At 44.7% G+C, this 25,140-nt stretch overlaps 1 protein-coding gene across 1 annotated transcript in view; it reads left to right on the top strand.

The window, feature by feature from the left end:
* ptcd3 (pentatricopeptide repeat domain 3) overlaps window positions 1–25,140 on the top strand; it is a 59,434-nt gene that overhangs the window by 12,270 nt on the left and 22,024 nt on the right. Inside the window, exons 7-17 of the mRNA XM_034182341.1 lie at window positions 341–464; window positions 1,023–1,126; window positions 6,487–6,651; window positions 12,519–12,579; window positions 13,031–13,113; window positions 14,344–14,494; window positions 21,148–21,198; window positions 21,289–21,378; window positions 21,496–21,524; window positions 21,904–22,010; window positions 22,897–22,975. Of these exons, the coding sequence (XP_034038232.1) occupies window positions 341–464; window positions 1,023–1,126; window positions 6,487–6,651; window positions 12,519–12,579; window positions 13,031–13,113; window positions 14,344–14,494; window positions 21,148–21,198; window positions 21,289–21,378; window positions 21,496–21,524; window positions 21,904–22,010; window positions 22,897–22,975 (1,044 nt within the window). The remainder of the gene's footprint in view (window positions 1–340; window positions 465–1,022; window positions 1,127–6,486; window positions 6,652–12,518; window positions 12,580–13,030; window positions 13,114–14,343; window positions 14,495–21,147; window positions 21,199–21,288; window positions 21,379–21,495; window positions 21,525–21,903; window positions 22,011–22,896; window positions 22,976–25,140) is intronic.

Here is a 25,140-nt window from a genome sequence, read left to right as displayed (position 1 = left end):
AGTTAATTATTTGCAATATGTAATTTGGCTCCTATAGTTAAGTTGAGGTCACTAGAAACATTTTTTTACTTTAAAAAAATGCGGTGTAATCCAGTGGAATTTACCGGGCATTGAGGGATAATGTGTTAACTCTACAATGCTTTTTTTTTTTATTTGGTTACATAAATTGTACACATGAAGCAAGCAAACCTTCATCAGCTCAGTCAAATGGGTTTGGGTCTTCTTGAGTCACAGGTCAGTTCTAAAGGTAAACCGTGTGCCACTTGTGTATGTTGGTGTTGATGATTTGCAGTTGTTGTTGTTGAGCACTCACAGGTGGTACTTGTATCTTTTTATTTAGTGTCTGATGCCAGATACGTTGTCATTATGTATTGAGGAAGTGAGTGAGGAGGCACTGAAAGAAAGAATCAAACTAAGAAGAGTTCGCAATGCCGTTGACATGTACGATCAACTGCTGCAAGCTGGTGAGAAAACACACACATACACAGACCGTGTACAAAGACAAAAGCGTATTCATGTGCACGTTTTTGTAAAAATCCCAGTGACACCTACATTATATCTCCTCCTGCTCTCTGCACACAACACTTCAGTAGATTAGAACTTTGTTTACTCTGTTTATTATGTATTTACAATATGTGTGCTAAAATATTTTGTTAGTTTGCCTGCAGCAGATGGTCACCTCACTGAGTCTGGACTGCTTGAGGTTTCTTTCTATTATCAGAATAACACCAGGGGGCTGTTTCCTAAGACTGTTGTCAGTGTGCTTGGTTGTGGTGTGAGTGAGGTCTGGAGTCTCTTTGTGGATCATGAATAGTGCCTCATGATGACTTGTATCTTTATTTAACACTGTGTTAGTAGAATGAATGGTTGTGATGTCTGACAAAATACATTTTTTTACATTTTTATAAAAGGTAATAACTGAGATTTTTTATACTCTGAAGGGTGTTGTTAGGGATAGAAGATTAAACTCTGTCCTCTGATTAAATCAATGACATCTCCTCAATTTCCTGCTTTTCCAACAGGTACCGTGCTTTCCATGGAAACAATCCATGAGCTGCTGGACCTCATCTGTCTGTATTGTGACAAAGACCCTATCCAGGAAGGCGACCCCGAAATGGAGGACCTGGTGCTGAGTGACTGCACATGACAAGATTAAATTCACAATTTGTGTGTTCCTTGATTGAAAAGATAGCAAAACGAGAGTTACGAATGTAACTACGGTTCTATGAATTCCGGATGACCGCCAGAGGGCGGTGCTTTAGCACCTGAAAAACTACATGTGCGCAGCACAGAGGTCGAGAATATATACCAACAAAGTCACGCCATTGAATGTGACCTGGGTGACGTCACTGGTTGTCTTTATATACCAGACGCACCCAGCGCTCGCTTCTTTTCGGAATGAACTCGCAAGACTCTGAGTGACAAGCAACTCTGGCGGTCATCCGGAATTCATAGAACCGTAGTTACATTCGTAACTCTCGTTCTATTTCATTCCTCCTGATCGCCAGAGGGCGGTGCTTTAGCACCTGGATGACTTAATACCAACAAGGTCACGAAGAGTCACACTCACCTCGCATCAGCAGCGGGGAGTGGAGGCAGACAACACCGCCGAAGTCACCGCAGGAGGAGCAGCCACATTCAGTCTGTAATAGCGGGCGAAGGTACAGGACGAAGCCCACGTAGCAGCAGCACAAATATCACTCAAAGGGACACCTCTCAGTGCAGCCCAGGAGGTGGACACCCCTCTGGTGGAATGGCACGTAACCTTAGGAGGCTGAAGACCTCTGGACCTGTATACTTGTAAAATGGCATCCACGACCCAATGCGAGAGTCGCTGCTTTGAGACAGCACAGCCTCTTTTGTGATCACCGTAACACACAAACAGGGCATCCGTTTTCCGGATCCCGGCAGTCGTACTAATGTACTGCTTCAACATTCGGACAGGACACAGGGAACCTGAAACAGATAATCCTGGATCAGAATGCAGGACTTACACAGCCAAGGAAACCGGCTGGTTAACATGAAAAGTTGAAATTCTCTTGGGTAAAAAGGACGGATTAGGCCACAGCATAACCCCAGATCCGTCAGAATTCCATCGCAAACAGTCCCCAGCGACTGATAGGGCATGGAGCTCTCCCGCCCGCTTAGCTGAAGACAGTGCAAGTAGAAAGGCAGTCTTCACTGACACCCATTTAAGAGCAGCACTTTCAACTGGTTCGAAAGGGGATAAGCTTAAACCCTCCAGGACTAGAGGAAGGTCCCATGAAGGTACGCGTGCAAGCCTTGGAGGCCGCAAAGGTAGAGCACCTTTCAAAAAACGACACACTAAGAGGTGTGAACCCACTGACCGGCCATCAACGTAGACGTGCCGGGCAGAGATTGCAGCAACATAAACCTTCAAGGTAGCGACAGAAAGTCCTTTCTTCAGCAGTTCTTGTAAATATTTGAGGAGAATAGGCACAGGGCAATGCTCCGGGTCTAACTTTTGTTTCTCACACCACCGTGCAAACAGCGTCCATCTGTTGTCATACAAAGCCCTGGTAGAAGCAGCACGTGAATTAAGGATAGTCTGAACAACAGCCTGGTCAGAAGAACTTAACAAGGAGCCTGGCCCCTCAACGGCCACACATACAGTTGAAGGCGTTCTGGGTGAGGGTGCCAAATCCTCCCCTGTAGCTGTGACAACAAATCCTTCCTCTCTGGGAGAGCCCAAGGTTCTCCCTCAAGGTGTTTGGAAATCATGGGAAACCAAATCCTCCCAGGCCAGAATGGAGCAACCAGCAGCACCCTGTGGCCACGGGTGAGCCAATGCATCCTGCCCCAGCGGGCTGTCTGGTTCCAAGAGGGGGTACCATCGTGGGCAATGTGTTGAGGTGCTTGAAGCGAAAAGGTCCACTTCCGCTGCACCATATTTCTGCCAGATCATTTGGACCACAATCGGGTTCAGTCTCCACTCTCCCGGTGGTGGTTTCTGTCTGGAGAGTAAATCCGCTGTGCTGTTCTGTACACCGGGCAGATGAACTGCTCTGACACTTTGAAGGTGAGGCAACGCCCATAAGAGAAGCTTCCGAGTTTCTGCCAATGAGTGATTGGACCTGGTGCCCCCCTGATGGTTTATGTGATAGACTGTTGACGTGTTGTCCGACCGGACAAGAACATGTCTTCCTCTCAGGGCCGGGAGGAAACGCTTGAGAGCCAGTCGCACAGCGCGAAGCTCCAGCACGTTTATGTGTTGGAGTCTCTCCTGAGGACTCCAGACACCCCTCACCATCCTGTGATTCCACACGGCCCCCCCAACCTTTGAGTGATGCATCTGTAACAACCACCTCTCGGCGAGAAGGAACAGAGCCTAGAGGGACACCCTTGCACATGAAGTCCACGTTCCCCCAGGGTTTGAGGTGCAGAAGGCACTGGTTGGAGAGTCGTACAAGCCTGTGCTGATGCAACTTTGAGTTGAGGCCTAGGTTGTTGATCCAAATCTGTAGGGGACGTAAGAACAGAAGTCCCAAAGGTACCACTAGCGACATTGCAGTCAATTTCCCCATCAACCGGAGCAGCAAACCAAAAGCCAGCATCACAGCCCGTTGAATGTGTGAGACGAGACGAATCACATCGTCCACTCTCTGCGCGGGGATGCAGTTATAGTCAGGGAGTTGATGGCAATGCCGATGAAGGTCGTTTGTTGACTGGGAACAAGAGAACTCTTTGAAAAGTTCACTGTGAGTCCTAAATGAGAGACATGGTTCAGTAGAAGAGCTGTGTTGTTATGCGCCTGCTCCTGAGTCGGAGCGCAGACACGCCAATCGTCTAAGTAGGGTAGGATTCTTAATTCAAGAGCTTGCAGTGGGGCTAGTGCTGCAGCCATACATCTGGTAAATGTACGAGGGGCGAGAGAGAGGCCGAAAGGAAGCACCCTGAACTGGTATGCCTGACCTTCAAAAGCAAAGCGGAGAAACTGCCTGTGATGAGGAGCCACTGGCACATGGAAATAGCGTCTTTTAAGTCGACACTTGTGAACCAGTCTCCTGGTGTGAAAGTTTGAAGGACGTCTACTGTGCGGAGCATGTGAAACTGCAGCACTGCTACTTTGCGTAGCATCATCAACCTCTGCCTCCCTCAAAGACTTTGAGAGGGCAAGGGCTAAGTGGGACAGTGAGTTGCCTAGGCGACCGATGCGAGCAGCTATGTCATAGCTTTTGGTGAGGAGGTCATCAGTGACCCTACACTGAGGACGTGGGTAGCGGGCATCCGGCCGAGCAGCATCAGCTGGAGCCACAACCAGGTTCGCAATAATGCTGTCAACGGCGGGTATACGGTTCAGACCATACTGCGCCGAATCACACATAGAGCTAAGGGCTCTGCAGTCTTGTGATAGATAGGTCAATGATTTGAGGTCCGCCCAACATCGGTGGAGCTCCTCGATATATGGTTGTGAAACTGGAATGTTGAACTCAGGCTTCTGAGTGACCTAGAAGAAGGCACTTGAAGCGGTGGTTTCCGCAGGGGGATTGTCGACCCCAAGCCTTGATAAAGCCAACTGAACAGCTTGCTTGACAAAGGATAGTCCAGGTCCGGTTTGCGGCATGGACTCTGCCTCAGAGTTATGAGAGCCCACTAATGAATGGCTTGGAGAAAGACCCCTCTCATCCTCATCCTCCACACAGTTTATATCACTTGTCATGTACAAGGAATCAGTTGCAGCAATAGACACGACATCTTCCCCCGGCTGAGTAACTACATTGGTCTGATCAGCCTCATTAGGGACAACAGGAACTGTCACTGCATCCCTAGGCTGTAGATTCAGAAGCAAGGACTTAATCTGAGCAAACTCAGAAGTCAACATTTCGACCTTTTCAGCCAAAGCATGGTCATGAGTAACCTTCTTAGCAGAAGGGGCTCCTGCATGTGGGCGTTTACGGCGCTTTGGTTCCTTCCTGGGGCTGGAGGCCAAAGTCGCACTAGATATTCCACTTTCCAATGCCGCAAGTCTAGCAGATCTCTCTGCCAGTGGCATGCTGGCACAATTAAGGCAGGCATCGCCAGTCAGGGCTTCCCTCAGGTGTCCGATCCCAAGACACGAGGGGCAAAACATATGTCCATCATCTGGGCTCAAGGGAGCCAAACAGGTACTACAGCCATGCAACAAAGGCCTTGTCAACATTGTGGACTGCGTGCAGATGGCTAACGCAAGCCCTGATGGTTACGAATGGAAAGACAAAGTGTGAATCACACGCAGTGTAAATAGTAACACGAGGCACGGAGCGTGAAGCACTCACAGCCGTCGACTTTACACGAGGCACGGAGCGTGAAGCACTCACAGCCGTCGACTTGACACGAGGCACGGAGCGTGAAGCACTCCAGCCGCAGACTCGGCACGAGGCACGGAGCGTGAAACACTCACAGTGTAAAAGCTAATACAAGGCCCGGAGCGTGAAACACTCACAGCCACAGTAATAACACGATGCACACAGCCGAAAAACTCACAGCCCAAGTGCTAAGTCACTTAGAGCAACGACGACAACACTAGCTGCTAGTGGAGCTGTTAAACTTAGCAAATGGCGGCAGTGCAGACGAAGTACTTCAACGAGTGGAAAACACTCACGGCAAGCCCAACACTACACTATACTGGTTCTGATACACACACTACCACGTAGTTAACGGGTTAGTGACACAACTAAACAAATAGCCAGCTTTCACTGAAACAACACAGCTAGTGTGCACAGAGGAAAATATCCAGCAGGGCAGCGGCAAAGGCGCGCACCCGGCGTTTGGGAAGGTGTACTCACGACAGGCATCAAAGAATACAAAAAACAGTGAAGCCGTGTCTCACAGCCTCTGGAGGACGTGTGCAGTGCACGTAGTTCCAACCGAAGGTGGGTTGCGAGGCTACAAGCGAGAGTGGCAATCGCAGCTAAATGCGTTCTCAACCTCTAATAATGCGAGAATGTAGAAAAGAAGCAAGCGCTGGGTGCGTCTGGTATATAAAGACAACCAGTGACGTCACCCAGGTCACATTCAATGCCGTGACTTTGTTGGTATATATTCTCGACCTCTGTGCTGCGCACATGTAGTTATCCAGGTGCTAAAGCACCGCCCTCTGGCGGTCAGGAGGAATGAAATAGAAACAACATTAACACCCCCCCCCTTGTCCTATGAAATGCCAGCTCTCTCACACCTCCTGCTACCTGATCTTTAGCTGGTGTTGATCAGGAGGTGGATATCAGAGCTGTTCTGTCAAACACACCATGTTTTTGTTAATCAGGTGGCGTAAAGACGAGGAAAGATAGGAAAAAATATGTTAGGTGTGTGTGGGGGGGGGGGGGGGCTCCAGGATCATGGTTGGAAGCCACAGCATCAGGCCAAGTGTTCCTTAAAGCATAAATTGCTTTGCAAAAAACAGCATGCCTGGAAAACCTGAGGATATGTAGTATGCATGTGTCTTTTTGTGTGTTTATTTCTTAATGTGATGGTGTGTTTTACCGTCAGGAGGAGTCAGAAGAGGAGGGGCAGAAAAGGAATGAAAAGGGCAATCGAGCATCAAAGAATAAGACATTTAGCTGGAGAGAAAACAACAACGCAGAGAGAATCTTTAACTTGCTGCCAGAGAGAGATGTGCGATGTTATTCTGCTCTGATTAGAGGCATGGTGAAGGTAGGAACAGGTTTCATACCGTCAGTGGGGGGGAGACAAACCTTTTTGGGACTTTTCATTGAAGTGCAGGAAAAAAAACAAGACTAAAAAAGCATTTTAATGTAAAAAAAAATTAACATAAACACTGTAGTCTGGCAGGGAAAGGATGAATGGAGTCGGTGAGTCCATAGATACTTCTGCATTTTTTGCTCCAAAATTTTGGATTCTGTTAAATACAGGCAAGGACCAGCAAATATTCTTTGTTGTACCTTGTTTTTATGTTTTAACATAAAATGCAGTAATTGATTATTTTATCAGTTTCAGTGAGAATGTTTGCACAGTGAGGAATATGTGGGCCTTTTCAGGCACACACGTCTAAAGGAGGCCTTTTTTTTGCATGTGTTTTATGAAGCCTTGCTGCTAATCACAGGGTCCTGTGGACACTAAGGCCACTGCAGCTTGTTGTCCCCCATCACTGTGCTCCCTATAACTTTTCATAGATTTCAGACAAATTTACCAAATTGAAGGTCACAGAGCCAAAACTACTGTCTTTGTGTGTGATGAAGACTATACAGTACTCTCAATAATTTTCCAAGCTTTTCAGGCAGGTTCATGATATTTGCAGCAACCATACATCCGTTCAAGTTCTAGGCTACCTTCAGTGGTGTTTTTAGTGCCAAAAATATCTGCAACAAATTGGAAGCCAAATTGGGAGCAAGGATACATCTCTTGAAGGTCTAAGTCAAGTTTAATGATGAATGGCCACCTAGTTTTTCAAGGTCACAGAGCCAAAAATTTTAAAATTTTTAAAGCAGGAGATTAGGACTGCATGTGCAATTACCGGCCCATGTCAATTTTGCCTATACTATCAAAAGTGATTGAAAAAGTGGTAGTTGTGTTGTGTGGGCCGCTGAAGAGGAGGTACTGCTGGCCCACCACCACCAGATGGCGCCCTGCTTGAAGTGCGGGCTTCAAGCACGCGAGGGCGTCATAGCAACCGGGAGTGACAGCTCCCACACTCCACAGCCCGTGAATCTCGTGTGGCAATAGCTCCCCCTGCTGACGAAGCTATGGACATGAGCAGGGCTAAAGTCAGTACAAAGCTCAGACAACGGATGCTGGTCCGCGGGGAGTATTTTTTTCTGTGGCTCGAGTGAGCATCTACAGAGGAACTGCCCCAAACGGTTAAATGACAACGCCCGCCCTTAGAAGCTGGGCTAAGGGTGGGCCATAATACGCACGCGGGGAAACCCCGTAAATCTGCACGCATCCCAGTTACAATCCTGAGTGGGGATCTGACCCTTCACGTCCCAGCACTGGTAGACACGGGGTCGGAAGGGAATCTGCTGGACAGCAGATGGGCAAGGGAAGTCGGGCTCCCTCTAGTGGCTCTACCTTCGCCTTTGAAGGTACGGGCACTAGATGGCACCCTTCTTCCATTAATCACACACCAGACACCACCAGTGACACTGGTGGTGTCTGGTAATCACAGGGTGGAGATTGTGTTTTATGTCACACCTTCTACCTCCCGTGTGATTTTGGGTTATCCTTGGATGATAAAGCACAATCCCCGGATTGATTTGCCGTCTGGGGTTGTGGCTCAGTGGAGCGAAACCTGCCACCGGGAATGTCTCGGATCCTCGGTTCCGCCTGGTGTGACAGCTAGTGAGGAGGTCAAAGTCCCCTCCAATCTGACGGCGGTGCCAAGTGAGTACCACGATCTTGCTGACGTTTTCAGCAAGGATCTGGCGCTCACCCTTCCCCCGCACCGTCTGTACGATTGTGCCATTGATTTGATCCCGGGCGTTTTGTACCCGTCCAGCAGGCTGTACAACCTCTCACGTCCTGAACGCGAATCAATGGAGACCTACATCCGGGACTCATTAGCTGCCGGGCTGATCCGGAACTCCACCTCCCCGATGGGTGCTGGTTTCTTTTTTGTGGGCAAGAAAGACGATGGACTCCGTCCATGCATTGATTACAGGGGGCTGAACGAAATCACGGTTCGCAACCGATACCCTCTGCCCCTGTTAGAGTCAGTGTTCACGCCCCTGCATGGAGCCCAAATTTTCACAAAACTGGATCTTAGGAATGCGTACCACCTGGTAGGGATCCGGAAGGGAGACGAATGGAAGACGGCATTTAACACCCCGTTAGGTCACTTTGAGTACCTGGTCATGCCGTTCGGCCTCACAGACGCCCCCGCGACGTTCCAAGCTTTGGTAAACAATGTCTTGCGGGACTTCCTGCATCGGTTTGTCTTCGTATATCTAGACAATATACTCATCTTTTCCCCGGATCCTGAGACTCATGTTACGCATGTACGTCACGTCCTGCAGCGATTGTTGGAGAACCGGCTGTTTGTGAAGGGCGAGAAGTGCGAGTTTCACCGTACATCTTTGTCCTTCCTGGGGTTCATCATCTCCTCAAACTCCATCACACCCGATACAGCCAAGGTAGCGGCGGTGAGAGACTGGCCCCAACCAACAAACCGTAGGAAACTGCAACAGTTCCTCGGTTTTGCTAATTTTTACCGGAGGTTCATCAAGGGCTATAGTCAGGTGGTTAGTCCCCTGACAGCCCTGACCTCCACAAAAGTCCCCTTCACCTGGTCGGATCGGTGCAAAGCCGCGTTTAGGGAGTTGAAACGCCGGTTCTCGACTGCGCCAGTTCTGGTGCAGCCCGATCCAAGTCCCCAGTTTATAGTCGAAGTGGAGGCCTCTGACTCAGGGATAGGAGCCGTGCTGTCCCAGAGCAGGGAGTCCGACAAGGTTCTCCACCCTTGTGCCTATTTTTCCCGCAGGTTGACCCCGGCTGAAAGGAACTATGACGTCAGCAATCGGGAACTTCTTACAGTGAAGGAGGCTCTGGAGGAGTGGAGACACCTGTTGGAAGGAGCTTCGGAGCCATTCATGGTTTTCACAGACCATCGGAACCTGGAGTACATCCGGACCGCCAAGCGTCTGAACCCCAGGCAAGCCCGCTGGTCACTGTTCTTCAGGCGTTTTGACTTTCAGATCACATACCGCCCCGGGACGAAGAACCAACGGTCTGACGCCCTGTCCCGGGTGCACGAAGAGGAAGTCAGGACCGAGCTGTCAGACCCGACCGAAACCATCATCCCCGAGTCCACTGTCGTGGCAACCCTCACCTGGGACGTGGAGAAGACCGTCCGGGAGGCCCTGACACAGAACCCGGACCCGGGGACCAGACCCAAGAACAGACTGTACGTCCAGGCCAGAGCTGCAGTCCTGGACTTCTGTCACGGTTCCAAGCTCTCCTGCCACCCAGGGGTGCGAAGAACCGTGGCAGTTGTCCAGCAGTGCTTCTCGTGGGCGTCTCTGGAAGCCGACGTCCGGGAGTACGTCCAGGCCTGCGCCACCTGCACCACCTGCGCCAGGGGCAAAGCGGACCACCAAAAAAACCAGGGTCTCCTCCAGCCTTTGCCCGTGCCTCATCGCCCCTGGTCTTACATCGGCCTGGACTTCGTCACGGGCCTCCCGCCGTCCCAGAGCAAGACAACCATCCTCACGATAGTGGACCGGTTCTCCAAGGCGGCCCACTTCGTGGCCCTCCCGAAGCTCCCGACGGCCCAGGAGACTGCAGACCTCCTGGTCCACCATGTCGTGCGTCTGCATGGGATTCCATCGGACATTGTCTCAGACCATGGTCCTCAGTTCTCCTCCCAGGTCTGGAGGAGTTTCTGCAGGGAACTGGGGGCCACCGTAAGCCTCTCGTCCGGGTACCACCCCCAGACGAACGGGCATGCAGAGCGGATGAATCAGGAATTGGAGCAGGCCCTCCGCTGCATGACCTTCGCGCACCCGACGACCTGGAGTGACCATCTGGCCTGGATCGAGTATGCTCATAATAGCCAAGTATCATCTGCCACCGGCCTCTCCCCATTCGAGATATGTTTGGGGTACCAGCCCCCATTATTTCCGTTGGTGGAGGGAGAGGTCGGGGTGCCCTCGGTCCAGGCCCATCTGAGAAAGTGCCGTCGGGTGTGGCGTACCGCCCGCTCTGCCCTGCTCAAAGCCCGGACAAGGGCTAAGGCCCATGCAGACCGCCGGCGTGCCCCGGCCCCTACGTATCAGCCCGGGCAGGCGGTTTGGCTGTCCACAAAAGACATTCCCCTACAAGTGGAATTCCAAAAACTAAAGGACAGATTTATTGGACCCTTCACCATCCTAAAAGTCCTCAGCCCTGCCGCAGTGAAGCTGGCAGCTTCAGCTTCACTGCGGATACATCCGGTTTTTCATGTGTCAAGACTCAAACCCTGCCACTCCTCTCCCCTCTGTGCCCCCGGACCGGCGCCGCCGCCTGCCCGGATCATTGACGGGGAGCCGGCTTGGACTGTGCGCCGGCTCCTGGACGTCCGTCGGAAGGGCCGGGGGTTCCAGTAGTTGGTGGCCTGGGAGGGGTATGGACCTGAAGAACGCTCCTGGGTGAAGAGGAGCTTCATCCTGGACCCGGCCCTCCTGGCTGGTAGTTTTTCATGCACCGGCTGAGTCACCGGAGCAGGCAGCAGAAATTTTGTCCACATGTATGACTGAGATGAACCAATGGCTCATTCAAAATCAGTTGGTGCTAAATCTAACTAAGACAGTTTCAAAGTGTTTTTCAATTAGAAAACAAAATGTAGAAAAAAGTTTTCAAATACATTGACAGAATACAAATATACAATCTAATCGAATTTAAATATCTTGGGTTGGTCTTTGACCCCCAATTGAAATTTGATAAACATATTAAGAAAATCTCTAAAACCATACAAAGAAATCTTAACTGTTTTAAATTAATTAGATCTTACATTCCAAAGCAGGCAGCACTCCTGTACATGCATGCTATGATATTCTCACATATGTCATATTGCATGACAGTGTGGGCCCAGGCCACTGTACAGTCAAACAATAAAAATTATGGATAAAAATTGATAGAGAGTTGGCTTTATGGTTGCTCTTGGACTGCCTCTGTGTTGGGAGCTCTGTAGTAAATAAGAGCTTCCAGCAGGGGCAGAATGTAGAAAGAAAAGTGTGGTTTCATTGTCGGGGTCTGTTTTTATTTTTAATATTATTGTAAGCTATTAAATTTGTTCTACTACTAGTTGTAGATGTGTTAGAGGTAATATTGGAATTTATCTGTTATCGGTTATCTGTAACTTCTGATACATTTTGGGGTGGTATATTGTTTTATCTTTATCGAAGATAACTTTTCAGTTATCTGATTATCTGTTATCGAAGTTAAATTTTTGGTTATTTGTGCCCACCACTGGATGTGTTTTGGTAGGTGTGGAAATGTAAGAGAATTTTACATGTGAGAAGGTGGGGATCAATGATCGCATGAAATGATGAATGGGGTTGTTTATTATTTATTAAAATTTTAGAATAATGAATTATGTAAACTGTAGAATTATGAATCATGTCATTTGTAGAAAGGCCCAACAGCGCGGGGCAATTTGTGTACAAATTCCTACGAGGACAAACGATGATGTTAAAGGCAAAACCACAGGGTGTTCAAATACTTATTTTCCTCACTGTATGTGGCTCATTATTCATGGCTTTATTATTCGGTGTGACCAGGGCTTTACACACAAATTGTTCCTCGTTGCCTTTTTTCTCTGAATGTAGTCTCCCCAACAAAAACTTGGAAACTAATCTCCACAGGGATTATTACAATGCAGTTTGAAGTTGCCTTGTTACATTCTTATGATTATGACACGGCTGCATAAAAATATTGCTCACTTACAAATAGGTATGGGACGGCACACATTTCTGCGACGGGGTCATGAGGCCTTCAGGTCAATTTTGTCTTTTATAAGTATGCTGTGATGTCCTCAAGCATGTGTGATCAAGCTGATTTTATGGCTGTGTGTATTTGTGTCTCCCCAGCATGGAGCCCATAAAAAAGCCTTCAGCTTGTACACAGACATGATGAACAACAGACTGACAGGTGAGCATCAAGTCAGAAACAATCACTGCTCAAATTATTCAAACTGCATTTTAACAGCGGGATTTGGTGCAGAAAAATCAGCTGATACAACAGCCGTGAAACGGGCACGTGTTATTAATTTTAAAGGATTTTTTCCATTCAGCTATTTCAGTGTTTTACTGTTGATCAAAATTCAGTGACATGTTTTTGGCAACAAAAAAAACAGTGTTTTTATTGAGCATAAAGTTGAGATTTGTGTGAATGTTTCATGAAGTGACTTTTTTGAGTGATTTTTAATCTAGTTTTTACTGGGCAGCCTTTCTCAAACATTTACAGATCCCCTAAAATAATATACCCCCCCCGTGGCCCTCGTGTACTTTAATAGCATTGCTGTCATTGTTGATTGATTTCTTTTTCTTAAGTGTTTGGATTTTGTACGTGAGCAGTCATTAAAGCGACCTTCTGCTTCCAGCTGATGTTCACACCTTCAACGCTCTGATCTCAGCAGCTCCACACATCAAAGAAAATTACATGGACAAGCGTGACCTCATCATTGTAAGACTGTTTTTGCTGCTTCAGTCATGCCACTGAGACCGTATAACTGATGTTCACCCGTGGGTGCTTTCAGTCATGTGACATTTTATTCCTGTGGATAGATTCTATTTTTCTTTAGACAGTCTGTGATTTCAATGTCAGCTTTCTGCTTTAATTCAAGGGGTTGATTCAAAAAACAAAACAGTTAACGTTGAGGAATTACAGCCATTTATGTCCACAGCCCCTCTGTTGTAAGAACCAATAAGTAATTGGACAAGCTAACTATAATGATGGGTTATACCTCCGAGCTGGAAAACACCACATCTGACAGGGAGGGAGATGCGGATTAAACTAAGTGTGAACACCAAGCTCAAGATGCTGGCGCTAATAAACCGGCTTCTAGACTGGTTTAAGTCTCTCTTTTGGAAGGAAGAGATGGAGTTGACGTTGGTCGGTCTTCAGTACTCGGGGGGAAAACAACATTTGTGAATACAAATAATCATATTTACTGCCAGTTTTCTTCAGATGAGTCAGGGGATGGACACATAAACAGTAAAAAGTTACTGAATATGTGTTGGACTCTATTTATACATTAGTCATTAAGAAATAAGTGTCTGTGCCAGAAGCAGACACATGAGGGAAGCCACCAAGACACACAGACAACACTACATCCTTCTGTGGGTGTGACTGGACAAACTGCATCGTGCAACTTTTTTCTCTTGCAGTACCAGTTATACAGATTGATGGGGGAGCGAGCGATACAGAGTGGGTTTTCTTATAAAGAAATTTCAGCTGCAGTTTGCCAGAAGGCACATGGGAGATGTCAAGATAGGCTTAATCTATTATCTTCTATTGAAAAATAAATCACTTTTACACTTTGTAATGGTGCACAAGATTAAAACCTCTGCAGACTGAACTCTCTGATTTGTACAGACATTTGTAGTGTTACATTTTTCTTGAGTTGAAGGTGACACTGATGTGTGGTCGGCTGTGTGCACTGAGTTTGGGTAAAGCCGTGGCAGTGTGTTTTGGCAGTTTGTCTCTGTGGAAGGAATTCCCTCCACATATAGGTCATTATCATGTATCTACAGTACAGAGCAGCCACAAACAAATATAAGTCAGGATAGTTCATGGATTGGAACAGGCTCCTTTTTGAGTTTCCTGGCATAATGACATGAAAGGTATTTTTGATCACCATTTTAAAGTGTCTGTTGAGTGACTTGGTGCTGGGCCCTTTGATTCTCTCATCAGGAACTGTTGAAGCAGATGAGTCAACAGAAAGTTAAGCCCAACCTGCTGACATTTAACAGCATCCTCAGCAGTCTGAGACGGTGTGGCTTGTCAGCAAAAACAGAGGCGCTGGCTCAGCACACCGTGAATGAGATGAAGGCTTTGGGCATCGGTAAGTGCACAGGGACAAAGCACCACCATCAGTTTGATGGTACAGTTGCAGACATATGTTTACATACATCTTTGTTAAAAACTTTGAAGCCTAATCTTCCCAAACTGCTCATACGTATTCCATTTTATCAACAGTGTGTGAGTTAAGTCAGTTATGACAGACCTTATATTTACATATAGTTATTTAAAAAATAAGAGTTGTGGGTTCAGCTCCCTTTTCGTCAGAAGAGTACGGCAGCGTGAATGCAACACTGTGTCTGCTGTGCCGCGTCTTATGCAATCTCCATTGTCCCCTCACTCATGAACACCCTGAGGTACTTGAACTCCTTCACTTGGGGCAAGATCTCACTCCCTACCCGGAGAAGACAATCCATCGGTTTCCTGCTGAGAACCATAGTCTCAGATTTAGAGATGCTGATCCTCATCCCAGCTGCTGCAAACTGACTCATTGTGTGCTGGAGGCCACAGGCCGATGAAGCCAACAGGACCACATCATCTGCAAAAAGCAGTGATGAGACCCTGAGCCCACCAAACTGAAGACCCTCCTCCCTCTGACTACGCCTTGATATGCTATCCATGAATCCTGTAATATGTATATGTCGCGGACATGAATGAGCGAAGTTTCTCACCATCTAACGATGTCCTTTAGGTCCTTCAAACTTTTTTCAGTAAAATGGTTCTTGGGAGCATGAGCATGGCTAAAACTTTTCAGCTTCTGGGGGTCTCCACCCTCCCAAACCACCTGCCTTTTTAAACATTTTTCTTTTTATGCGTTTTAGCTTTTGTGGGTGCTCCGCTCCCCCAGACCCCTCGCTTTTTTAAGCATTTATCCTTTTTTGCCTCTCACATGCCTGGAAGCTCATCACCATCTAAACATGTCATTTAGGTCCTTCAGACTTTTTTTTTCAGTAAAATGGTTCTTGGGAGCATGAGCATGGCTAAAACCTTTCAGCTTTTGGGGGCTCTGCTGCCCAGACTCCCCCCTAATTGCAGCCCTCTTAACCCCCTGCCACTTTAAGCATTTTTTTTTTAATGTAGATATAAATTAATATTCAAAGTTTTCAGCTAGTTGACAGTAGGGCTGCAAAATATGGCCAAATTATCATATCTCAATATTGTCATATCAATATGATATACGATATGACTATGATTTCACACAAAGTGCAGCAACATTGAAATTAAACATTCTTTAAAAAAAACAGTAATATTACCACACTCATTTTGCACTCATCATAAGGTTAGGATACTGTACCCTCCACAAGTATTGGAACACTTGGAATTTCACACATTTTACCTTGTTTATGCCATTTCAAATACAAGAATTACAAAAAATATAAAGAATAAAAATTTCTAAAATTATCTTTCTCAAACTCAAACTGAAAGCAAATCTCTAAAACCTGATAAAACCTGTAAATAATAATCAGTTTTATTGCCAGTTTTCTTCAGACAAGTCGGGATGGAAAAATGAACATTTCCAAGTCACTGAATATGTCTTGGACTTTATTTACATCAGTTATGAAGAAATACAAAAGTTTCTTTCACCAAAATATCAAATCTCGGCTTTCATCTCCGATGTACTTTCTGGCAAATTGTAGCTGAACTATCGGGTCTTCTTTTTCAGAAAAACCTCTTCTACACCACTTCACCAGGAAGCTGTATTTTATATTTTTAATTAATTAATATCAAGTTGTAGACATTTGCGTTCAGCTTGAATTTAAGGAAGATAACTTTAGATTTATTTATTTATTTGTATTTGAAATGGCATAAACAAATTAAAATGTATGAAATGCCAAGTGTTCCAATACTTTTGAGTACAGTTGAGAAACACTCCGTGGCATGTGTATTTTTAAGTGAAATGCATTATCCTGGTGTCACTCAGAGAACAAAATTAAGATATTTAAGTCCTACAGATGGATTTTGACACAGATTTTCAACACAGATGCAACCCCAATTCCAATTGAAGTTGGGACATTGTATAAAATGTAAACAAAAACAGAATACAATGATTTGCAAAACCTCTTTAACCTATATTCAATTGAATACACCACAAAGACAATATATTTAATGTTCAAACTGATCAACTTTATTGTTTTTGTGCAAATATTTGCTCATTTTGACTTCCCCTTTGACTAAAATTAAACTAAAATAACCAAACCTTTAGTTGACTAAAACCTGACTAAATAAAAATGTTATGTGAATGACTAAATATGACTAAAACTAAAAAGGACATTTGACACAAGACTAAGACTGAGACTAAATTAACAAAGCAGGTGACAAAATTAACACTACATGGAAAGAAATTAAACATGCAAGTTGTCGTTTGGTGGAGAGGTGTAGGAACCTTTTTGTGAATCCCCCCCACCCCCCACCCGCAAAGCGCATCAGTCACTAGTAGTCAGCCTTAGAGTGAACATGTGCACTGATTCAGATTGTCATTGCTATAACATGAAGGAACGACTTGAGCAAAAGCATTATATCAAATTTTGCCAAAACGTTTGATGATACACAGCCATTCACAAGATTCAGCATGCTTTTTGCAACAACATCGTGTCACCATCCAGGAACTTGTGGATGAGGTGGGAATAAGCACAGGTTCAGCAGATTCCATTTTGACAGAGGATTTGAGCATGCAGAGAGTGCCAGCGAAATTCATGCTGAAGCTACTAACGGCGGAGCAAAAGCAGCTGTGTCTGGAAGTCTTGTAGGTCATGCTCAATTGTACAAACAGCAACCCAACTTCCTGAACACAGTCATCACTGGTGATGAGACATGGGTTTATGGGTACGACCCGGAAACCAAATTTAATTCATCGCTGTGGAAACATCCAACGTCACAGAGGCCAAAGAAAAAGTCATGTTGACCATATTCTTTGACTGGCGTAGGGTGACGCATCATGAGCACACACCAGAAAGCCAAAATATTCATGAAGAGTATTGTCAGGAGGTTCTGCGTCACCTTTGTGATGCCGTGCGACGCAAAATGCTGGATCTGTGGCCTGCAAAAAGTTGGAAGCTCCATCATAACAATGCACCCACCCATTCTGTTCAGCTGATTCAGGCTTTCCCAGCCTAACACAACATTCCTCTGATTTGTCAGGCTCCCTATTCTTCTGACATGTCTCCCTCCAATTTTTGGCTGTTCTCCAAGACCAAAACGACACTAAAAGGGTGCTTTTTTTCATTTGGGAGAACATCTCATGTGGAACGTGACAGCCCAACTGGAGACCATTCCAAAAGAGGCCTTCCAGAAATGCTTCCAACAATGGCAGAAGTGCTGTCAATCAATCAATCAATCAATTTTTTTTATATAGCGCCAAATCACAACAAACAGTTGCCCCAAGGTGCCTTATATTGTAAGGCAAGGCCATACAATAATTATGTAAAACCCCAACGGTCAAAACGACCCCCTGTGAGCAAGCACTTGGCTACAGTGGGAAGGAAAAACTCCCTTTTAACAGGAAGAAACCTCCAGCAGAACCAGGCTCAGGGAGGGGCAGTCTTCTGCTGGGACTGGTTGGGGCTGAGGGAGAGAACCAGGAAAAAGACATGCTGTGGAGGGGAGCAGAGATCGATCACTAATGATTAAATGCAGAGTGGTGCATACAGAGCAAAAAGAGAAAGAAACAATGCATCATGGGAACCCCCCAGCAGTCTACGTCTATAGCAGCATAACTAAGGGATGGTTCAGGGTCACCTGATCCAGCCCTAACTATAAGCTTTAGCAAAAAGGAAAGTTTTAAGCCTAATCTTAAAAGTAGAGAGGGTGTCTGTCTCCCTGATCTGAATTGGGAGCTGGTTCCACAGGAGAGGAGCCTGAAAGCTGAAGGCTCTGCCTCCCATTCTACTCTTACAAACCCTAGGAACTACAAGTAAGCCTGCAGTCTGAGAGCGAAGCGCTCTATTGGGGTGATATGGTACTACGAGGTCCCTAAGATAAGATGGGACCTGATTATTCAAAACCTTATAAGTAAGAAGAAGAATTTTAAATTCTATTCTAGAATTAACAGGAAGCCAATGAAGAGAGGCCAATATGGGTGAGATATGCTCTCTCCTTCTAGTCCCCGTTAGTACTCTAGCTGCAGCATTTTGAATTAACTGAAGGCTTTTTAAGGAACTTTTAGGACAACCTGATAATAATGAATTACAGTAGTCCAGCCTAGAGGAAATAAATGCATGAATTAGTTTTTCAGCATCACTCTGAGACAAGACCTTTCTAATTTTAGAGATATTGCGTAAATGCAAAAAAGCAGTCCTACATATTTGTTTAATATGCGCTTTGAATGACATATCCTGATCAAAAATGACTCCAAGATTTCTCACAGTATTACTAGAGGTCAGGGTAATGCCATCCAGAGTAAGGATCTGGTTAGACACCATGTTTCTAAGATTTGTGGGGCCAAGTACAATAACTTCAGTTTTATCTGAGTTTAAAAGCAAGAAATTAGAGGTCATCCATGTCTTTATGTCTGTAAGACAATCCTGCAGTTTAGCTAATTGGTGTGTGTCCTCTGGCTTCATGGATAGATAAAGCTGGGTATCATCTGCGTAACAATGAAAATTTAAGCAATACCGTCTAATAATACTGCCTAAGGGAAGCATGTATAAAGTGAATAAAATTGGTCCTAGCACAGAACCTTGTCGAACTCCATAATTAACTTTAGTCTGTGAAGAAGATTCCCCATTACATGAACAAATTGTAATCTATTAGACAAATATGATTCAAACCACTGCAGCGCAGTGCCTTTAATGCCTATGGCATGCTCTAATCTCTGTAATAAAATTTTATGGTCAACAGTATCGAAAGCAGCACTGAGGTCTAACAGAACAAGCACAGAGATGAGTCCACTGTCCGAGGCCATAAGAAGATCATTTGTAACCTTCACTAATGCTGTTTCTGTACTATGATGAATTCTAAAACCTGACTGAAACTCTTCAAATAGACCATTCCTCTGCAGATGATCAGTTAGCTGTTTTACAACTACCCTTTCAAGAATTTTTGAGAGAAAAGGAAGGTTGGAGATTGGCCTATAATTAGCTAAGATAGCTGGGTCAAGTGATGGCTTTTTAAGTAATGGTTTAATTATTGCCACCTTAAAAGCCTGTGGTACATAGCCAACTAACAAAGATAGATTGATCATATTTAAGATCGAAGCATTAAATAATGGTAGGGCTTCCTTGAGCAGCCTGGTAGGAATGGGGTCTAATAAACATGTTGATGGTTTGGATGAAGTAACTAATGAAAATAACTCAGACAGAACAATCGGAGAGAAAGAGTCTAACCAAATACCGGCATCACTGAAAGCAGCCAAAGATAACGATACGTCTTTGGGATGGTTATGAGTAATTTTTTCTCTAATAGTTAAAATTTTGTTAGCAAAGAAAGTCATGAAGTCATTACTAGTTAAAGTTAATGGAATACTCAGCTCAATAGAGCTCTGACTCTTTGTCAGCCTGGCTACAGTACTGAAAAGAAACCTGGGGTTGTTCTTATTTTCTTCAGTTAGTGATGAGTAGAAAGATGTCCTAGCTTTACGGAGGGCTTTTTTATAGAGCAACAGACTCTTTTTCCAGGCTAAGTGAAGATCTTCTAAATTAGTGAGACGCCATTTCCTCTCCAACTTACGGGTTATCTGCTTTAAGCTACGAGTTTGTGAGTTATACCACGGAGTCAGGCACTTCTGATTTAAAGCTCTCTTTTTCAGAGGAGCTACAGCATCCAAAGTTGTCTTCAATGAGGATGTAAAACTATTGACGAGATACTCTATCTCACTTACAGAGTTTAGGTAGCTACTCTGCACTGTGTTGGTATATGGCATTAGAGAACATAAAGAAGGAATCATATCCTTAAACCTAGTTACAGCGCTTTCTGAAAGACTTCTAGTGTAATGAAACTTATTCCCCACTGCTGGGCAGTCCATCAGAGTAAATGTAAATGTTATTAAGAAATGATCAGACAGAAGGGAGTTTTCAGGGAATACTGTTAAGTCTTCTATTTCCATACCATAAGTCAGAACAAGATCTAAGATATGATTAAAGTGGTGGGTGGACTCATTTACATTTTGAGCAAAGCCAATAGAGTCTAATAGAGACTACACACACTAGAGAAGTGTGTGTAGTCCCAAGGAGAGAGACTACTTTGAAGGGAATTAGTATTTCAGACTATCCCAGTGGTCATTGGGCAGGAGGTGGGTTACACCCTGGACAGGCTGGCAGTCTGTCGCAGGGCTGACATAAATAGACAGGCAAACTCATTCACACAGACAGTCAATTTATAGTCACCAATTCACCAGATTTGCATGTCTGTGGAAATGGACCAGGTCAGAAGTGATGCCAGGATCTTCTCGCGATGAGGCAACCATGCTAACCACAAAACAACCATGCTGCTCCGTCTCAGATCATCTGCATGTAAGAAAATCCCGGCCTTGGCCTGGGAAGTAACCTGCATTGGACTGGCATCCCTTCCAGGGGGATTTGTAAACTCTTGTCTATTATTCGCTGTGGAGTCTAGAAATAAATACGGGTACGAATGTACCTGAGGGCCGAAATCGGACTAACCTTCCCCATGTAGGTCAACTAGAAGAAGCTAAATTAATAGTTACAGTATTTTCGTAAGTGTTTTTGCACTAACACTGTGTGTGTGCGTGTGTGCGTGCAGTTCCCAGCCTGGCCACTTATCACTACATCCTGTTCATCTTCTGTAAACGCGGTAAGCACATAAGAGTTTTTTTTTTTTTTTTCTTGTATCACTCCGGTTTTGTGTGTTTTTATTATTTATGGCTTTTTGTTTGTGGGCCAGGGCTGCCTCTGTGCACCAACACTGAGGTTCTGCAGGAAGTGCTGTCAGAGCTGGAAGGACGGAACCTCAGCTGCCAGGATCTTGATGACGGTGTGTGGTTGGACATGAACAGACACTAATCACAAGAAATATTTTAGACACGGTAGGGCTTGTGTGTGTGTGTGTGTGTATATATAGTAATCATCCTTGTGTTTTGTCTCCTCTCAGTGAGGTTCTTCTCTGAGGCAATGAAATTGGTAAGTTGTGTGTTGTGTTTTTCCTCACAGTGTCTCATATAAATGTGTCTGTCTGCTGAAGCTGCTTGATTTCTCTTTCATCACTCAGCTTTATTTACTCACTTTTATACATCCAAAGCCATCACTGTTTTCTTGTCTTTTTGTTATGAGTATTTGTGATTTATGAGGGTTTTTAGATGTCCCTTGTACCTTGTTTACTGCTTTTTGACAATGTGCTTCTTTAAATTTTTTTTTAGTTGATTAATCATCTCAAATGAACTTCTGATTCCACTTTTATGGTTTTTCCAAAGTGATGGAGTTTTTTCTGTTCAGAGCCTTATTTTACATTATTTCAGGCAGGACTACAGCTGACTGCTTGATATGTTTTGCTCTCCGTTAGTGTCTGCATAATAAAGACCTGGAGCTGGCTTATAAAATCCAAGAGCTTGTGAACGTGGGGGAGAACTGGAAGCTTCTCGGACCCCGAAAGCTGAGTGCTTCTTTCTAGTAAGTTTTAAAAACAAACAAGTTCTTCTCCTGTAAAAAGAGCTCCACTATGTTTGTTGGTGGTGACGTTCATTTTGGAGAATTTTCCTGATAAGATAAAAGGCCCTCAGCAAAGACGGTCCCACTCTGTGATGCTAAAGGATTATTAACCGGGTTTGAGGTCTATACCGGAAAATATTAGACCAGAGTGTTGACAGTACATGCAAAAAACACTGAGGTCTGATATTTTTTCATACAGACCGAACAAGCAAGGTTAATAATTTGTTTATTATATGGCTAATATATACATAAACATGTGACCTTACGGTATCGCCCAAATGTGAAAGCTGCTAACTTGTTGGGCTCATAGTCAGACCTGTTCGCTTTCTTCACCTCTGTGAAGAACTTGCTAACAGATGGTCCGGTTGTTAGTTGGTAAGATTACAATTGGTCTATTTTTTCCGACGCTGTTTAGATATTTATGGAGTACGTTCGTGTCCGACTCGGTTTTTCTAATCTTGATTTTTGCTTTCTGATTTGTAATGAAGTTTTAAATCTGTTCTTGATTGTTTGGAGTTGTGTTTCCATCTTGGTGGTCTTCATGTTGCACGTCCACTTCGAGCTTGTTTCCTCCGTTTTCTTTGTTCGCTTTTTGTTTTGTCTTATTTCGCACTGTGAAAATTGTAAACAAAGTCGCAAATCTGGTTTGCAATCCGGGCCGATTGTCATGGTAACGGTCTGATGTGGGAAAATATCAGACCGGAAATCAGCCAATCAGAGCACGCGTACCATTGTAGCCATATAATAACTGAGATTAATTTGATGGCCTCATAAGGAGCAGGAAGGTGTAAAGCTATCAGATGGTCATCCTCGTCCTCTGCCTGTGCTTTGTTTTTCTCCTCTGCAGTGGTCAGTTCTTCAGCCTCTTGTGTATGATGGAGAACATTGATGTCGTGTTGAAGTGGTTCAGGCAGCACGTTCCCTCGGTCAGTGCTTCTCTGGTTCTCTCTCTGTGTATTTGTACTATACACCAGGCTATGAAAAGCCTCACAGCTACATAACAGAAGTACCTTTGGTGAAACTAGTTCGCGGTAAAGCTCCAGTTGCCAGTTCTTCAATGGTTCTCCTTTCCATCATGTTCTTACTGCGCCCTGCCTTCAGGTATGTTGGAACAGCTGCATCACAGTAAGAAGGTTGTGGGTTTGGTTTCGCCAAAGTCCAGTTCCTTTCCTTGTGAACTTTGAATGTTCTTGCTGAGGCTGCCTTCAGCTCAGTACTCTTTCACTTAGCTTCATGTTGAGAAAGCAAAGAAGGATTTTGATCCAAAACTAATCATATCTGGGTTGGAGTCTCCCATGTGCCTTCTGGCAAACTGTAGCTGAAATTTCGTGGTTTCTTTTTAAGAACATCCTTCTGCTTGCCACTCCACCTTGAGGCTGTGACTGGTGATGCACCTGTGTAAAGTTGCACTATGCATAGCATCTCCAGTCACTCCTTCAGAGGACTGAAGGAGTGAGGCCTCATCCAGACAGATTTCCCATCCAGTACCACACTGTTTATATTTCTTCAAGATTGATGTGAATGGAGTCCAAGACGCACACAGTGATATGGAAATGTTCATGTATCCATCCCGACTTGTATAAATACAAAAATCATCACTAAAAGTGATGATTTACTGTAAGTTCATCAAAGTGTGAAACAACTGCTTCCGACACATTTTATATTTTTTAGGGGCCCGGTTAGTACTTTGATGGGAGACCTCTTTGGAACACCAGCAGCTGTGTGTGTGTTTCTCCAGGTTGCACTGGAGTTGTGTCAGGAAGATCATCCGGCGTAAAACTTGTGCCAAATTCCAATGTGGATCTGGCTGTATCTGCTGTTGTGACCCTGAATAAAACAGGAGCAGCCGAATGGACAACAACATACCTTTATACAAGTAGTGTTCAGAATAATAGTAGTGCTATGTGACTAAAAAGATGAATCCAGGTTTTGAGTATATTTCTTATTGTTACATGGGAAACAAGGTACCAGTAGATTCATAGATTCTCACAAATCCAACAAGACCAAGCATTCATGATCTGCACACTCTTAAGGCTATGAAATTGGGCTATTAGTAAAAAAAAAAAAAAAAGTAGAAAAGGGGGTGTTCACAATAATAGTAGTGTGGCATTCAGTCAGTGAGTTTGTCAATTTTTTGGAACATACAGGTGTGAATCAGGTGTCCCCTATTTAAGGATGAAGCCAGCACCTGTTGAACATGCTTTTCTCTTTGAAAGCCTGAGGAAAATGGGACGTTAAAGACATTGTTTAGAAGTGCAGCGTAGTTTGATAAAGTTGATTGGAGAGGGGAAAACTTAAACGCAGGTGCAGAAAATTATAGGCTGTTCATCTACAATGATCTCCAATGCTTTAAAATGGACAAAAAAAACAGAGACGCATGGAAGAAAACAGAAAACAACCATCAAAATGGATAGAAGAATAACCAGAATGGCAAAGGCTCACCCATTGATCAGCTCCAGGATGATCAAAGACAGTCTGGAGTTACCTGTAAGTGCTGTGACAGTTAGAAGACGCCTGTGTGACGCTAATTTATTTGCAAGAATCCCCTGCAAAGTCGCTCTGTTAAATAAAAGACATGCAGAAGAGGTTACAATTTGCCAAAGAACACATCAACTGGCCTCAAGAGAAATGGAAGAATATTTTGTGGACTGATGAGAGTAAAATTGTTCTTTTTGGGTCCAAGGGCCGCAGACAGTTTGTGAGACAACCCCCAAACTCTGAATTCAAGCCACAGTTCACAGTGAAGACAGTGAAGCATGGTGGTGCAAGCATCATGATATGGGCATGTTTCTCCTACTATGGTGTTGGGCCTATATATTGCATACCAGGTATCATGGATCAGTTTGGATATGTCAAAATACTTGAAGAGGTCATGCTGCCTTATGCTGAAGAGGACATGCCCTTGAAATGGGTGTTTCAACAAGACAAAGATCCCAAGCACACTAGTAAACAAGCAAAATCCTGGTTCCAAACCAACAAAATTAATGCCTCACAGATGTGAAGAAATCATGAAAAACTGTGGTTATACAACTAAATACTAGTTTAGTGATTCACAGGATTGCTAAGAAAGCAGTTTGAACATAATAGTTTT

This window comes from Thalassophryne amazonica, chromosome 11, assembly GCF_902500255.1.
Source record: "Thalassophryne amazonica chromosome 11, fThaAma1.1, whole genome shotgun sequence".
NCBI classification, from domain to species: domain Eukaryota; kingdom Metazoa; phylum Chordata; class Actinopteri; order Batrachoidiformes; family Batrachoididae; genus Thalassophryne; species Thalassophryne amazonica.
The sequence above is the reverse complement of the archived record's forward strand: the minus strand, read 5'-3'. Positions and strand labels throughout refer to the sequence as shown.